This window comes from Equus przewalskii, chromosome 5 (genome assembly GCF_037783145.1).
Source record: "Equus przewalskii isolate Varuska chromosome 5, EquPr2, whole genome shotgun sequence".
Lineage (NCBI taxonomy): Eukaryota > Metazoa > Chordata > Mammalia > Perissodactyla > Equidae > Equus > Equus przewalskii.
The window spans coordinates 79,948,253-79,965,251 of NC_091835.1; the positions used below are offsets into that span (position 1 = coordinate 79,948,253).

General features: G+C 46.1%; 1 protein-coding gene across 1 annotated transcript in view; it reads right to left on the bottom strand.

Annotated features, from left to right (window-relative positions):
• Nucleotides 1-394: 394 nt before the first annotated feature.
• The window catches only part of PPM1H (protein phosphatase, Mg2+/Mn2+ dependent 1H), a 231,415-nt gene continuing 214,810 nt past the window's right edge, over nucleotides 395-16,999 (bottom strand). The window contains exon 10 of the mRNA XM_070621935.1: nucleotides 395-5,040. Within this exon, the coding sequence (XP_070478036.1) occupies nucleotides 4,893-5,040 (148 nt within the window). The 3' untranslated portion in view covers nucleotides 395-4,892. The remainder of the gene's footprint in view (nucleotides 5,041-16,999) is intronic.

Consider the following 16,999-nt stretch of genomic DNA (forward strand, 5'->3'; position numbering starts at 1 on the left):
TGAGAATAGATCCTAAAAGTTCTCATCCCAAGGAAAAAAATTCTGTAACTGTTTGGTGACGGATATTAACTAAACCTATTGCGGTGATCATTTCGCATTATATACAAATATCAAATCATTATGTTGTACACCTGAAACTAATATGTTGTATGTCAATTATATCTCAACTGAAAAAAAAAGAATCCTTCCTGGGAGTAATATCCATGGTGGTTCTTCTAGAGCGATGGCTGAAATGTATGGCCTTTACTGCTGCTCCTGTGGGGATTGATAGTGTTGGCGTCCATTCCCTCTTGATTTCGTTTTGAGTCTGTGTTCACAGTTGATAACTCCACATAGGCCAAGAAACTTCACAGTGAGCTCAAAGAAATGACACACAAAAGCTTTGCTAAAGGTGTCCTATATACATATATATATTTTATTTTAAAATGTCATCGAGCATATACATTTCTTTAGCTTTTTCCAGGGAACATTGCACCTAAGTTTCAAAACACACAAAATAGATCCCCTTTACTAAACAGTTTTCATTTTTGGGTTACAAAAGTCAAGGTTTCACAATCACAAACATAAAGGTACACGGTTCTGAAACCATCTTCAGGCAGATTCTGCTCATTCACCGAGAGAGGCAATCTTTGGAAACCCACGCCTTACGATACATTCCTTACAAATTATCTTCACTGTGGGCCTCCCTGGGTCTCCAGAAGAAACAAAGAAAATGGAGGCAAAACAGGAGAGACAGCGTAACCTCGGGACTCCCCGAGCAAACACAAAATCCTACGGAAGATTGGAAGAGTGGAGGACACGAGGCTCCCCTTGAAGGACATCACAGCAGGAAACAACAGCACGTTTACAGCCTCATTTGGTCACTGTCTACCTGGTCGCTACAGGAACAAAACTTCATCTAAGACGCACAGGAAAAATGAAAGCTATTTACACAGACACCATCGCGGATTAGAAAGAGCAGGGCTCCCGGCCCGGCCCTCCAACCTGCCGCAGAGCCGCCGTGGTGCCGCAGGAGAGGCAAGTCGGGCTGCTCGAGTAGTGTCCTTTGAAAAGTCCCGGCGTGCACACGTCAGCCACATCGCCTACACATTAACCCACATCTGCTCAGCAAGGGGTGCCGTGGCGTGCAAGCTGCAACCTTTCTCTGCAATTCTAAGTCCTCAAAAACCCAAGTTCCTAGTGTAAAATTCTGCCCTGTGGCCAGATATTGTTTTACGATTTTCTTAGCTCTGGTAACTTTTAGGGTCAGCCTGGTGGTTCTCTGCATAGAAAATGACTCTCACTGCTTTCTTAAGTGTCCCAGAAGCACTAACTTACTGAAAATAGACTCCTAAAAGCCTAACCCAGTCACTCTGCAAACAGTGGAGCTGCTGGGCCACTTAAAGAAAGGTCAGATCCTCAAAATGTGGCGGAAGGCAAACCACTGAGCGCTGTGTGATTGTAAATCAAGTTGATTGGCGGATGAGGAAGGAGGTGCAAATCAAGAGGAGAATCAGAAGTTTAAAGATGTGGGAGATTTTTCCCAAGTGTTTGCACGCCTGTGCTCTTGGTAAACTGAACACCTCCCAGAACAGCCAAGACCTGAGGCCAGACCTGGGAACCGGGACTCTCGGCCCCGCCCACCCGTCTCTGCCTCCAGCCGTCACAATGCTTCCCGGGAAGCGAACACTTGGAGGAGGCCGCAGAGGGTGAGCACAGCTGGCTGCAAGCAGCCCCATGGAGGTAAGCTACGAGGAATTAAAAAACTAAACACCTCAGATTCCCCAAAGCTGTATACTGTGGGGAATAACTGAAATGCCCACTTTTGTGGCCTTAGACAGCTGAGTACTCGGCCTCGCCCAATTTTCACCTCTCCCTTCCCACCCCAAGAACAGCACTTAGGTAAGCACACCGCCACAGACCACACCCTCCACCCCTCCAGCTGCTGGCACTGTCCTGATTTCAGGTGTTGCCAGAACAGAAGTTTGGTTGTTGCCTGAACAATGCTGCAGAGCGTGGATGGAGCGCGAGTTGCTCTCTTTAACTAAAAGAGTGTCCCCAAATATTGTGACGAGCAGGGGCAGCCCAACAAAGAGATTTAGAAGTGAAAGAGCCTTTCACTAGAGGCAGTGGCCACACACCCCCCCCCCCCCCAAGACAAGCATGAAGATTGACTAGGAAATCAAAAGCTTTTTATTAAACAAGACTTCCTCTGAGGCTATGAGGGCAAGCGGATTTGGCTATAGGTCAGATAGACAAGATTTCGGACCCACATATAAATATATTCTGCAGAATTTTGAGCCTGTTGCCTTTTGACCTTTCCAGGAATGCTCCAAAGGCTGACTTGTTATATAGACACAGCTACTGCCCTGGGAGGGAATGCCGTGGGGCCTGGGTGAAAAATAAGGCCCAAACCGAGTAAGCTCAATTCACAGAGCAATATCAGTGCTACGAGCATTAACAAATCATTGTTTCCACATCTTATTTATTCATTTCATTTGTTGTTTTCCTACCATCCCCCAAATAAAAACATGGCTTCAGCTTGCTCCTAAGATCTCACCCAAGGAGGGGCTTAGGAAAAGAATTCCTAGATACCTAACTAAAACCAGGAGGACCAAATGCTCAAGACTTTAGGGTAAATTCAATAAGGGGGTTCTAGAGTTTTTCCTGAGACATGCCTTGGCGGTAAATGAACTGGTGAATTGAGTAGAAGGTTGTCATGACATCCACATGATATCTACACCCAAACTCTGACTCTGGTGGCTCGACAGAGAAGCTCAAGGTAGTACCCAGACAGAAGCCCAGGAAAGGAAAGAAATGAAAGGCAATAGGAACACAGGTGACTGCTTGTGAGGAAAGCTTCCCAAAGATTGTGGTGGGAAAGTCCTCCACGGACAACTTTCTCAAGTTTCCAATTGGTACGTGACTGAGAGTCAGGGCAGGAACAAAAAGTGGACCACACTGCTGGAGGATGCCTGCATGTTTTCCCGTAGCATCACATTGTGCCAGAGAAGCAAATGGCTTACCACAAACTTCTCCCCACAGAGATGTTCGGGGTAGCTCGGACTGACTGGAGGAGGAGGGGAGCTGTCAGGGGAAGACGATTCCTGGTGGTGGTCCAGTTCTTCCCAGACAACATTTTGGCAAATACCTGGTGGGTGCACTCCCCCAGTACTTCACTGGCCAGACAGGGCATTGTTTCTACACTGTGGATGGTCTTTCCTGAGTAGGAAGGCTTTGGGCCTCTCCTGAGGGAATAGCTACAACTCCAGGAATGCAGGCAATAAACTCTCCTGGAGGAAAGGTTTCTCTCCTCTCCTCTGGGGAAGGGATTCAAACAAACATGAGAACTGGAGTTGGCTCTCCAGCATTTCTGGGGATCACACCAATGACCTGTTTCTTTATTTGGTGGGAAGGATGTTTTAATTACACAAAGTTGTCAAGATGGCGGATGACACCACAGGAGATCTGCAGGAAGAAGACTGGTCTTTGCTTTACATTTCCCCCGGTGCACAGCAGCAGTCTGCCTGTGAGAGAAAAGTGATTTCTAAAAATGCATTTTGTGATTCCTCCTGGCAGAGAAGCAGCAGGTAGATCTAGTGTCTGCTGCTGCTCAAGTGAGGATCGCTCAGAGGTGGAGCGACAGTGGGAAGAGGGGTCTCAGTTCTGGAGTGGCTGGGATGTGATTCCATGGAGAAAAGAGCACATGGCATGAGAATGACCAGTCAGCCCACTTCAAATTCACTTTGGTCAAATAGCCATTCTGAGTGGGACTTGCCCAAAGAGGATGAGGAGAGTAGAACTGCTGCTCTTGATAGAACTCTGATGCTTACTCGTTGTTTGGAGTGGGTTTGGGGACAGTCACGGCCCATCAAACCCAGAGCCAAAATGGCGGAATGGTTCTCAAAGGAGGTCAGGTGAACTGAGCGATAAAGGAACTTCCTAAGCTGCTCTCTTAAACATTGCTTCATCTGTGTCCCCATAGCACAGCAGGTGGGGGACGGCCAACCATTCCAGAAACGAAAACCCAGACTCTCAGAGAGAAACCTCAAGCCATACAAGGGGGACCCTTGAAGACCAAAGAGGGACTGTTGGTCCAAAGAAACACCCATATTTTCACGAAAACACATGATTTGGTGAGAAAATGCAACTCAGGGAACAGCTTGTTACACAACAAAGACAGCCCTCTCTCAGCCAGGGCACTTCTCCAGAAGGCTGCCAGGGTGGTGTGGGCTACCGCATATGGCCACAGCCCAAGCTGGACTTTGACACACACATTCCTCAGCAAGGGGTTGGGAAGTCCCAGCCTGCTCTATGGAAGGGAAACAATTAAGATTCAAGGAGTAAAAAAAAAGAATCCCACCTCACCCCACCATCACCATAGAAGAAGACACACACACACACACAAACACACACACATAGCGTTCCCTGAAATAAATTCAGGCTTACTAGAAGGTGGGTGCTTACACTTTCTGAGGCGTGATCCCCAACTTTCCAATGCAGCACTTTTAACCCGTAGAGAAGTTGGCAGCTTGACCGGCCGAAGAGTCTTCTGCCAGTTATACCTGAAAATGGCTGCCCCAGCTACTCTAGATAAAATAAATATGATGTACGTGCCCAAAACAGGCAGTGGCCACCGAGGAGGCCTATGAAGGGAACCAAAAGAAACAGAGCACTCAGTAGCAGCCTTTACGTTTTGCTCTTGTTGAGTATCCAGACCTGTCACTAAAGAGGAAACTGAAGCCTAAGGGTCATCATGACACACAGCCAGAGGCCTTTTGGTGCAGACTCCCCACCTGGGCCGAGAAGAGCTGGCATCCTCCGGATCTCCGCCGGGGCCCTTCCCGGCCCCGCTGTGCCAAGAAGCATCCCAGCTTTCTTCCCTGCTGTCCTCCCAACCCCCTGGGCCGTTTTCATGACAGTTTGTTTCCATGTACTAAAGGAATGACATATACAGAGATGTCGTCTCCTGAGCCCAGTCGGTCATTGGATATCCGCCATCCTCTGTCCTTCAGGACGCCGCGGGCACGCATCACCAGGTCCTGAGCTGCCAGTGTGTACCTGTGCAGGGAGAAGCAGGGACGAGATGGTCAGTGGGCATCAGGCAGAGTCTGAGGTTGGGCTTAGCTGAGGAGGCTTCACTACAGCCGTGTAAACAGTTTTCAAACACGCTTAACGTCACAAAAAGCCTTGGTCACTTTCCCCAAAATGTGGGTGCCTACTGTGAGATTACTGCTTAGGTGTTAGATGGGTACACGTTAAATAACTTCCTAAATCGTTCTGCTGCTCAGTCCTCTTGGGGTTTTGATGATGTCAAGGACACTCTCAGTCTGGTGCTCAGCTATCTAACACAGATCCGCTCAGGCTCCGTTTTCCATGGCAAACTGGGTCTAGCCAAAAAAGTACGTGGGGAAAATAAGAGCTTTCGTTTTCAATGTGTTTATTTTTAGGGCCACATCCCTTTTAGGACAAAGGATGGTCATTTTCTATTTATGGTAGGAGTAAATCTCCTTTTAAAATAAATTGTTTCTAAAAAGTGAGTTGATTTAAAGAGAAATGTCAGTAATAGTACACGTAGCATGGGAACATAGTAAAAATGTGAAAGGTGTTTTTGGTGACTGATAACCCTGGGTGTGCATGAGCTGCCCCACCTACCCTTATCAATGCCACACTCTCTTCTTGACCAATGTGCTTACAGTGAGGGATCCCCCAGGAGTTGAAAAATAAGATTGCTTATTGAGATCTGAACTGTAAAACTCAAAGGAAAAGAATGATTACGCTATAAGCTGATGGAAAGTATTAAAATGTAGAGAAAGACTAATGTGGGAGGTGGTTTGGGTGGGTGTGGGCCTGGGTTAGCCTTGAGGGCATAAAAAAATGAGACAAAACATTGGCAGGTGTTTATCCAAATAGTGATCAGGGCAGAGAGAGTCATAACCGACAGACTTCAAAGAAATTGAGTTCCACTGGTAGGACCACATTTCGTGTGGATGGATTGCTCTCTTAGCCTATGTCATTAAACATATATGATTTACTTTTATTCTGACTTCTTGTTCACCAAGTAACCTGATTATGATCTGCCGCCCTGTGTAGACCAGCCTACAGGGAAGGAATGAGCTAGTCATTTGTACTTTAAGGATATCAGTCAGTTATATTTCTCTGCATAAATGTCAACTGGCACTTGGGTTTGCAAATCACTCTTGTAAGCTTGGTTCAGGTGAGCCCAGCTCTGGTAATGAATCTACTCTTTGTATGTTAATTAAACCAGCTTCTGAACCTGAAAAGCTAGCCAGACTCTGGTAAATCACCAAGATAATAAATGTTACCCCATAAGGAAGGCCTCTTGAAGCCAGCCTGTGGACCTTGACCGGCAGACCATCTTGCCATGACTAGTGGTCTTTCCCTACTCGGAGTGTCTGTGACTTGCCTTCAGATCGGTGAGTTATGGAATTCAGAACAGCAGAAGCCTCTTCCATCTCTTCTGTTAGAACCTCTTCTGGATTTACCGACTCTCACGTTAAAAGAGACCTGCATCTAGCCCCATCGTTACATTTGATTTAAGAACAATGTCTTTAGCAAATGATCTCAGGATTGTTAAGATTCCAGGTTATACAGTCATGCATTGCTTAATAGTGGAGACAGGTCCTGAGAAATGCGTTGTTGGGTGATTGCGTCGTTGTGCGAACATCACAGAGTATATTGACACAAACCTAGATGGTATAGCCTACCACAAACCTAGGCCACATGTACTAATCTTATGGGACCACCATCGTGTATGCGGTCCATCGTCAACTGAAACATCATTATGCAGCACGTGACTGTGAAGTCTTTGACGCAAGTCTACTTGTCCAGCCCGGGTGGCAGAGAAGTGCAGCATACACTACTGGTGGCAGAGTAGAGGCTATTTTAGTTCATATAAAAGAAACACCTTTCCTCCTGAAGGATGGGTGGTAGGTAGGTAGGAGAGACATCCTCTTTCTCTATCTGTATTGAGAGAATTAATCAGTTTTAAGGCAGAAATCTCTAAGTTACCTTTGAGGAAAGATGCAGCCAGTTAGCCCTCTCTGAGGGTTCTCCTCCTGCCGAGATTAGGAAATAAAGGGAAAGCACTCCAAAGAGGCCTTTGACTAAAGAGCCAAATCCCAGATCCACATGCTACAGCGCATATACTATATTCTGAAGAGTCTCTCCGATGCTCACCACAGGTGGCTCTTGATTTTATATTAAATTGTACATCTGAGCTAGAACCAGCAGTATCAGGGTGACGGTTATCATCCTGGTGATTGACCAGGGTCTGGACCTTAGCCTTTCAAGTTCAGAAACCTGGCTGAGCCAATATACTGAGTAGATTCATCTGTCAGGGCTGAGCATACCTTAACCCAACTCATGAGCAGACTAGATATAAAAAATTATGGCAAGTTACAAGAAAAGATGGCTGACAGTAAAAGACAGATACTCCAAGATGTCAAAGAACAGATAAAAGAACTCAGGAAAGCTCTCTGTGGCTAGTCCAGAGGCAAACAGGTCTCCAGGCCTCAACAGGTCTTGCAGTCAAGGGGCAATGACTGAGCTCAAAACAAGGCTAAACGATGTCCAACTGGTTTTTAGTCACAAAAGAGTATCATTCATCTTTCTAGCAAGAGACCACCCTGATATTGCTCTTGCTGGTAACTTTGGGCATTTAAAAAATGGTCAAAATTAGCTTTGGTATTTTAAAAAGCAGCATTAGGTCACCTAGAAAAGTTACCCAGGAAACTCATTTCCCCAAGGACTCTAGATAATTAAGGTTTTATTCTTAAAAATGTTTCTTGCTTATTCCACAGTAACTTCCTTTGAGCCTGCATTTCTCTTCACCATCCGATCTGTCTTCCCCTAGGTGCTGAACTTCCTGAGAGAGAAATCCATTCTTGCTTCCTCCATTTCTTACTTCTTTTTTCCTTCTTTAATCTCTTACCAGTAGGCTCAATACCCTGCTCATCTGGCCTGTTACACTTTGACCTAACAGCTTCTTCTGGATATGCATTCTGCTCAGTCTTTCTCCAGCACAGATCTTGCTGACCGTCTTCTTTATCCTTGACATCTCCTGTCGTTTCTTCTTGAATTATCCTTTTTTGGGGGGGCTCCCACCCATTACACACTGCAAGTTCTCCTCCTCTGTCTGGGCTTCCATGACAAATGGCACAAGTTCTTCTCTTTGATGCTCCTTCTTGATTTCCTTGGTAGGCCCCAGGTAAGACTTAGGAAGAAGTCGATAAATGTTAACTTATTTTCATTTCCAAGGTGGGACTTCCCCATCTATCATCCATAGTTATGCTATCCCCAGTCTTCTTGGCAAGAAATCAGTTATTTTCAGGGCCGGCTCAGAGGTATAGCGGTTAAGTTCACACGCTCTGCTTCGGTGGCCCAGGGTTCACAGGTTCAGATCCTGGAAGCAGACTTAGACACCACTTGTCAAGCCATGCTGTGGTGGCGTCCCACATATAAAATAGAGGAAGATTGGCACAGATGTTAGCTCACCAGAAACTTCTAAACTTTGCATTATTTTAAGTCTATTTCATTAGCGGTACATGGCTGATTAAAATAAAATCTAATCTCATAGTTATTAAGATGTGATTTAAATGTTTATTGTAAAAACTGATATATCTGAACTTATTTTTGGCATCATTCACACATACATGTATATATACACATCCTATTTCATGTTTCCTATTTATTATGCTTTCTTTCCTTCATTCTTGCTTTCTGTTAGGTTGGTTGGTTGCTTTCTTTAATACCTTTTTCCTCCCTCTACTGGTTTAGAAGTGATAGTTTCTGTTCTTTTAGTAGTTATGCTTGCTTTTAATATATGTTAATCAATGTTTATGTCCTCCTCCAGAAAGTAAAAGGGTCTTAGAATGCCTTCTTTCATCTTTCATGTTGCTGCCTAGATTTTAATTTCACCTTGTTTTTAAGCCTCTGTTAGTCATCATTATCATGTATGACCTCTACTTATGTAAATAAACCAACATACTAACTTCTTTCCTTTTTGAAGTCCATACCTTCCTTCTGGATTTGATTCCTTCTGTTGAAGTACATTTTTAGTAATTCTTTTAACAATCGTCTGTGAGGGATACACTCACCCAGTCTGTGGACCACAAAAACCTTTAATTTTGCCTTTAATCTTGGATGATAGCTTTAATGGGTATAGAATTCTAGATTGACTGTTCCTTTCCCTCAGCAGTTTGGAGATAATATTCCATTTATTCTGACGTCTCTTGTTGAGGAGAAGTCTATCTTGTATCATTTCTTTACAAGTATGTCTTTTCTCATTGGTAGATTTTAAAATTTTTATTGTTGTTTTGTTGTTGATGGCATGAAGTTCCACTAAGACATAACAATAAGGATTCCTTTTTATTTATCATGGTTGGAAATTGGTTTTATTCCTTCAGTCTGAGAAGATATTAAATTCTGGAAAATTCTCAACCATGAGCTTTTTGAATATTGCCTCCCTCTATTTTTTATATTTTCTCCATATTTTTATAGTTTCTCCTATTAGATCTTCTCAATTTACCTTGCAGATTTCAACTTCTTTCTGTTTCTTTTTTAATCTCTGTGATATCTTTCAGTTCACTAATTCCTGCTTTAGCAGTTTACTATTCAAGCCACTCAGTGAGTTGCTTTATTTCAGTGACATATTTTTCACCACTGTGAATTTCACCATTGTGAACCAGCTCTTGGGAGGAGGTTTTTTTGCCCCAGCTCTGATACGCAGCCAGGCTGGCGGCCGTTCTGGAGCTCCTTAGCATCCACGTTCAAGAGCCAACTCACTGTGGGGAAACCATTGTGAGGTTGTTTTCCATCAAGACTGGGCGAGAAGCAGCAACTTCCTCTGGAGGGAAAGACCTGCTACTCTCTCCCATTTTGTTCTCCTCCAATTTCTCCCTGACAAGGGCTGCCTGCTTTGGTGACAAAGAAACTGCTTAATGTGGCAGTAAAATAGGAGGGCTCTAGTGATTTTGGTACCGAGGCTGCACACAAGGGCATACACATGCCATAGAGGGTGTAGGGAGCAGCAGGAGGAAATCTGAGTCCAACCATGAAATGTAAGTACAGAATACACAGGAGTGTAGCAAAGAAGAATGTGGTGCAGCTGAAGGCGGTGAAAGGGAACGGATTCCGTCATGCACCTGCCAGCCGGGACCCTGAGGCAGGCTGAGGGGCCTGGTGCTTCTGGAGGCTGGCTGTGGAGCAGCTGCAGGGCCATTACAGAACGCCTCGGAGAACTGTGCGAGAGGTTTGAAGTACTCACTCTCCCTCCTAAGGAAGAGTCTCCCTGGGAGGCACGTTTTGTATTTTGGGAACATTCTTCTTCTCTGGCTGCAGCTTTCAATATTGATCAGCAAAGCTCTGCTGAAAGAACTGGCTGCCGGGGAGGGATCAGACCTGCCACACCACACAGGGCTTGGCTCAGAAGCCTCCTAGGGCTCCAAGGAGGAGGGAGCAGAGAAAGGACAGCAGAGCAGGGAAGAAAAAAGGGAAGAAAGCTGAAGAACTATGGGACGGCCAGAAGCGCTTTTCACAACCACTGACGCTAACTTCAGGGTGGAAGGAGACGGAGAAATCCTCAGTTGTCTCTGCTGTCCTTGCCACAGCCTTGGCCATCTCAGTTCTTCCCCTCTTCAGTGGAACCCACAAAGGGCTCAGGGTGTGGGCCTGGGTTGCCTGGGGTCCAGTCCCTGATTTACCACCACCCAAGAGGGTGGCTCTGGAAAAATTCCTTAGCCTCTCGGAGCCGGCCTTTTCTTCCTGGACCATCTGGAATAATGATAGGGCAGACCTTAACGGTTCCTGCCCGGAATAAAGGAGAGCCTTCCTTCCGTAAGGTATTCGGGGTCATTAAACCTTAGCTATCATTTTCCTCATTTTCTCCTCCCCAGGAGTTTTGCCTCAAGTCATCTACCTCTTGTAGCATCTGTTTCCCATGAGACTACATCTGAATCAGCACTGGAGTGTCAAAAATAAGTCCCTTTCAGGCCTCAGGCTGTAACCATGCCTTAGAGGCTCTAATGGTTCCAGTGGGGTGGGAACTTCTATTTGCCGTTTGGATGGTACAGACAGGGTCTTACAAGAGGGAGGGTAGGTGGCAGGAACTGGGGAGTGAATGGGTTCCAAATATTTGCATATAAAAGGCAGCCTCCCTCTGCTGAAGGCCCGCAGCAACACAGTGTGATGGGAACCAGAGGAGGGATCCTGTCTGCATTCTGAGCAGGCCTCGGATTTATAGAGCTAGCAAAGCTCTGCCAAGCTTTGGCACATTGGCAGGGATCTCTGGCGACTGGGTAGGTGGGGGGTGGCTAGGAGGGGGCTCTCTGTTGTGCTCCGAAGGGCAACTTGTCCTGGAGGAGGCCCGTCTTAGGCTCACTGCTGGGAGCTGAGCCATGCGTGTCCCTTGTCCAGCTGTGAGGCCACTGAAGCTGCTCACGCCAGCTTCTGTCCTTTGCCCAGGGTGCGGCCACTCCACTCAGGCGGACGCCCTGAGACACTGGAATAATGACAGCTGCTGTCCACAACACTGTCACTGTGTCGACTGGGGGGTTGTGTCCCAGCAGGTACAAGGTCACGGACTGGGGAGAGCTCCCCACTCCCACCGGAGAGGGTGGGAACCCCGGCCAGGCCTCGCCTCGTCCGCCTCTTTGCCCCTGGCGTCAGCTTCTGGTTTCTTGGGTGGTGAGTGTTTATTTTAGTTCGAATCCCAAACAACAACACTTCAACCTGAGGGGGCATAAGAACCATTTCCTTCTCTGTCCTCGCTCGCAAGCCCTTTAGACTGCCCTGATGTTCCTCCCTTCAACTGACCACACGGCTCGGCTCCAAGGGCCCCATCAACAGCACTGAGGAGGTACAGATGGGCCTGGCCGCATGCTGGCCAGAGTGCATGGGCAGGATCGCAGGCTGACTTCTGCAGGGACCTGAAATTGGCCACCCCAAGATATGTCGCTTTGGCATCAGGATTATTTGAGGCTGACTGCTTTTGATAAACTGGGACAGGGAAGGAGGCTCTGAGGAATGGAACTTGCCCTTTGTTAGGACATGTTTACATTTGTAAGGGAAATCTCTATCTGTAAAAGGTGCCTCCCTCTCTGTACCAGGAAGAAGAAAGGAGATGACCTCTCTAGAAACTCTTAATACCAAAGGCAAGGACTTAAATCTGCATTTTATTGTGCTTGTCTGGTAACCTCCTGTAACTGACTTCCCTCCCCCTCCCAATGTTGGCATCTCCTTAAAGATTAAGCATCTTTCTTTAGGCTGGGAATGGATTGCAGCGCTCCTATGTGACCCCCCTAGCCCGAGGCAACACACCTGCCACCCCGCGGTGTTCACTGAGACAGCAGACCTATCTGCCGTTTCCATCAAGAGCTGTGCTGACAGAGCAGCCTCATGACTATTGTAAAAGGGACATTTCAATCACATGTGAAACACCCTGTTTGGGGGTATGTAACCACTCTGTGCACCCCACTTCTTCGGTGCCCTTTCTTCCTTCGGGAAGAAAGGCCCGGGGCCATGGTTCCTCATAAAGCTTTGTTTAATTTTCTCTTGCTATTCTGTCTCATGTGAATTTAATTCGTTCTCCAGCCAGACGAACCCCCATTTGGGAAGAGGAAATGTCTTCCTCCCTACACTTCCAAACTCCCAAGGATCCGAATATGCTAAACTGTGCAAAAGAAACCAAAATGCAGATTTTTATCTCATCTTCAAACAGATCAAACAAGAATTTGTCTTAAAACCTGTAATTGATATGGGGGTGGGGTGGGGTGGAGGAACCCTTCCGTTTTGCATTTGAAGCACTTTTTCAAAACCTTACGCCGCTGGTAGAAATGAGTTCAGCGAACTCACACAAGGAGTTCATAAGAAGAACCCTTGTCCTTCACCAAGATAAATTTCATGTTATCAAGGTAACACAAACTAGCATTTAATACGTGCATTAGGGGCCTGCCGTCAGCGTTGGTGGGTGTTCTGCTATTAACTGTCCGCTGATTAATCTCTTCGTGATCCGGGAACACAGTCATCGGAGCCGGGAGAGCACGGATGTCAAGAGCGACATCTGAAGCATGACCATCAAGAAGCCTTCTCTCCTTAAGGAAATGCTCGATGGCGTTTACAGTGCATTGGTACTTACTGATTCCGTACCCCATAATCAGCTCCTCGAGTGTCATGGCAGGGGGACTGAGGGTCATTAGGTGCACGTTACAAAGATGAGGTTTCTACAGACAGGTTTTGGGGAAGTGAAGGACTGCCCAGAGCCTCGCAGAGCTCTGCCCGGGCACGTGGGATGGAGCCCACGCCACATTTGTACGTCTCCTTAACTGTTCTTTGGTCCGAGCTCCTCTCAGCTTTGCCCACGCCCTTCCCATTTAGTAATATTAACAGTTTATTCCTTTCTGACAAAATATTAAGCATTTTCTTTGAGTGTTTACACACTTGCCTCCACTTTGAATATTCTCTCCAGGAGACCCACCCCCAAACCTCCAGTCCCAGATGTCGTTCCTCAGAAAACCCCTTCCAGGCCTATCTCTGAGCACCCTCTCCAAATCGTGCAGGATGTCTAGGCTTCAAGAGAGAATCTTGCTGGAATTAGGAAGAGCTGCAGATTATGCAGTCAAACCTCCGTGCTTGCCAACCACCCCCTCCAGAACGTTAGCTGGCATGCTGTCTACGGACAGTTCATGCCACGACCCCACAGAGATTCACAGAGCCACCAGCTCTGCTACACTTCAGGGCACACTCCAAGAAAAAGGAAAGGAAGACAGAAAAAATCCCACTGCACTCACATTCTGGCTTGTCCGCAAAGACTTTTAATTTTCTGGTTCCTTTGTCAAGACAGTTCAAAACAGCAAAGGGACTTAGTCAGATGCACTGACTTTTACCCCATCTCTGCCCAGGGGAATGGTGAGGGTCAGAACTTGGCAAACATATCTTTGTGCTAACATCTCTGCCCTCGCAGCCCACTCCGGTGGGGGAGATGCTATTTGAAATTTCTCACTGGGAAGGATGTCATCAGAGGATGACAACGCCACTAATTTGTTGAGAATGGCTGTCAGTAAGAGGAAAAGAAAATGAAAAAACCCACCTGTAACATAAATAAAAGTCAAGCCATCCAATGGCAAAACCCGGAAGTCCCGCCTGTCACAGGGCCAGGATGCTGCCTCTTTCTGTTCTGCTAACTTTCCAGACAAAGCTGGGCAGACCTGGCAAGACTCAGAGTAAAATGGGCCCCTGCAAAACCTCAAATGAAGAAGCATCTTGTTCTGCTCACTTGCCTGCCTTCTCCCAAGCTGCCCACCTGGGGTACAGTTTTCTTTTCCCATCGTCTGTCCAACAATAGGCTGAGACCCAGGAACCCACCCCTCTCCCTGTCCCCATGATTAAGCTGGCAAACCTGTGGTCCTCGGCTACACTTGGGGAACAGTGAATCCTTCTGGCCAAGGAAGGGCTCATAGAGCCTCTGAAACGATCGTGGTCTTTATTCATCACAGAAATTATGTCTTAGGCTAAAATTTATGAGGATGACTTCTACTCATATTTCCGTTTTGCATGACAAGATCAGAACAGCTCCCAGTGGGAGGGCATCAGCAGGCAACCCCCTGACTCGGCTTTTAGGACTGAGCTCTCTGTCCATGGGCCCCCTAAGGAGACACACTAAGCTGGGGCATGAGTGTGTGCCCTCCTTCCAAATTACGGGTATGGCCAAATACGTCACATGTATCATCATTTTTACATAATTCCTCAGTCATGAGTTTGAAATAAATTAAGTTTCTCTGCTTTCCCAATATGGCTTAAATTACTAGGAGCACAAAGGGTTGGAGAAACAATCCACATCTCACGTTTTCACCATTAGATTGTACAGAACGTTTTCTGATTATGGATCAGAATGAACGAATCACACAAATTCCATGTCACTGTCATAGGCTTCCTTTCCTACAACTAATTTCACATTCATTAATCTTTGAGAGCGTAAGGTCCAACATGATCCTACTCGTTTGCTTCTCACACCACCTCTGTCGACACGACCCCACACTAAGCCCAGTCAGCCGTATTGACCACTGAGTTCCTTGGATGCGCCATGTTCTTCTTCCCCAAGTCCCCTCGCCCCTACACTCCTGGCTCATGCTCACGTATTCTTCAGGTTTAGTGTGGACGCCCCTTCCTGTGGGACGCTTTCTCAGCATCCCTGGCTCTAGCTTGGGCTCCTCTCTTCACTCACTCACAGTGTAAAGTCCTAATGCTTCCTCTGTCACCACTTCTAGACTTTGAACTCCAAGAGCGTAGGGACCAGGTCCATCTTCTTCACAGATCTTCCCCCAGTGAATAGCAGGCCTTGGCTCACAAAACAGGTCCTTAATTTTCCCCAAACGAATGAATCTGAATGGGACTTATTTGGCAAAGAAGAAAATCTTCGCCTCTAAGTTCTGACTGCCTTAAGATCTCAAAGACCAACCAGAATTTTTCTGATCTCCAGCCTGATATTCTCTCTTTCCTTTCACTCACTCATCTGATGCAGGATTCTTTCACAGGCTTTGGGTTGCCCCCTTCCCCAAAAGGCAAACTGAAACCCTTCTTTCCTGCCCTGTCTGTTGCATGGACATGGCTGTAAGCCCTGTGTCTGTAGGTTGCAGTTCTCAGGAGCCCAGGAGCCCGCTCTGACCTGGCCTGCACCTGCCCAGTGACAGCACTAACCAGAGGTTACCAATCCCTGGAGGGCAGGTTTGTCGCCGTGGAAAGGGATGCGCTGGTGAGCAAGACCAGGCCAGCTTGGAGAGATTAAAAAAAAGTGTGGGGTGCCTTTTCACTCAGACCGGTCAGCTGGCTTTGCAAAGCTGTATAAAAATGATCGCAGTAGAGAAAATCAACACAAGAATGTTGCTAACAAGGAGGATATAAAACACAGATTAAAACTAAAGAGAAGAAAAATACATTCAAATTCAAAAGAATCTTTAACGACACTACTGTCAGTTCCTTTGCACCTGAGCAAAATTATACCAAACAATTTGAGGAAGAGTGAGTTTAGCTTTCCTTATTCCTGAGGAAATTTTTTTGTTGTAAAATATAGAAAACATAGAAAAAATGCAACAAACATACAATAGCAACAACAAACACCCTGTAGCGCTTACTTCACTCTTTCTATATGTATGAGTTTAGCGCTATTGGACTCCATTTTACAGATGAGGAATCTGAGGCACTGAGGGGTTAAGAAACTTTCCCCAAGGTCACAAATCTAGAGAAGGGGCAGAACCAGGATTCGAGCTCCCGCAGCCTGCCTAGATTCCACGCTACTGACCACCAGACTACACTAGCTCTCGTAATTTACAAATGATTGCATATAATGTATATTCAGTTTAAAAATAACATGCTTATCCAGCTAAAGGAAAAGAACATACCAGTAAGTACCTTAGAAGCTCCCTGTGGTCCTCCTCAAGCACATAGCCCTCTGCCATCTGTCCTCCCAAGGTAACCATTATCCCTAATTTAGGGTTATCTTGTTTTTTGTTCTAGGTATTTGTTTTTCGTTTTGTTTCATTTTTGGTGAGGAAGATTGTTGCTGAGCTAACATCTGTGCCAGTCTTCCTCTATGTTGTATGTGGGATGCTGTCACAGCACAGCTTGATGAGTGGTGTGCAGGTCTGCACCCGGCAACCCTGGGCCATGGAAGCAGTGTGCGCAAACTTACCACTATGCCACCAGTCCAGCCCTTGCTTTTTGTTCTAGTTTTAATATCTATATCCCTAAATAATATATTGTCAGTTTTCTATTTCATGTAACTAGAATCATAATATGCATATTCTTCTACGACTTCCTTATTAAATTCAACATCACGTTTTTGAGATTCTTCCCTATTAATGAGCACAACTTTGGCTCATTCCCTTTTTTTGAGCTGTATTCTATTCTTTGTTTATTCATCCTATGATTGGACGTGTACGCTGCTTCCAGTTTTTGTAATAAAAACAATTCTGTGGAATTTTTTTTTTTTGCATGACTCAAATTT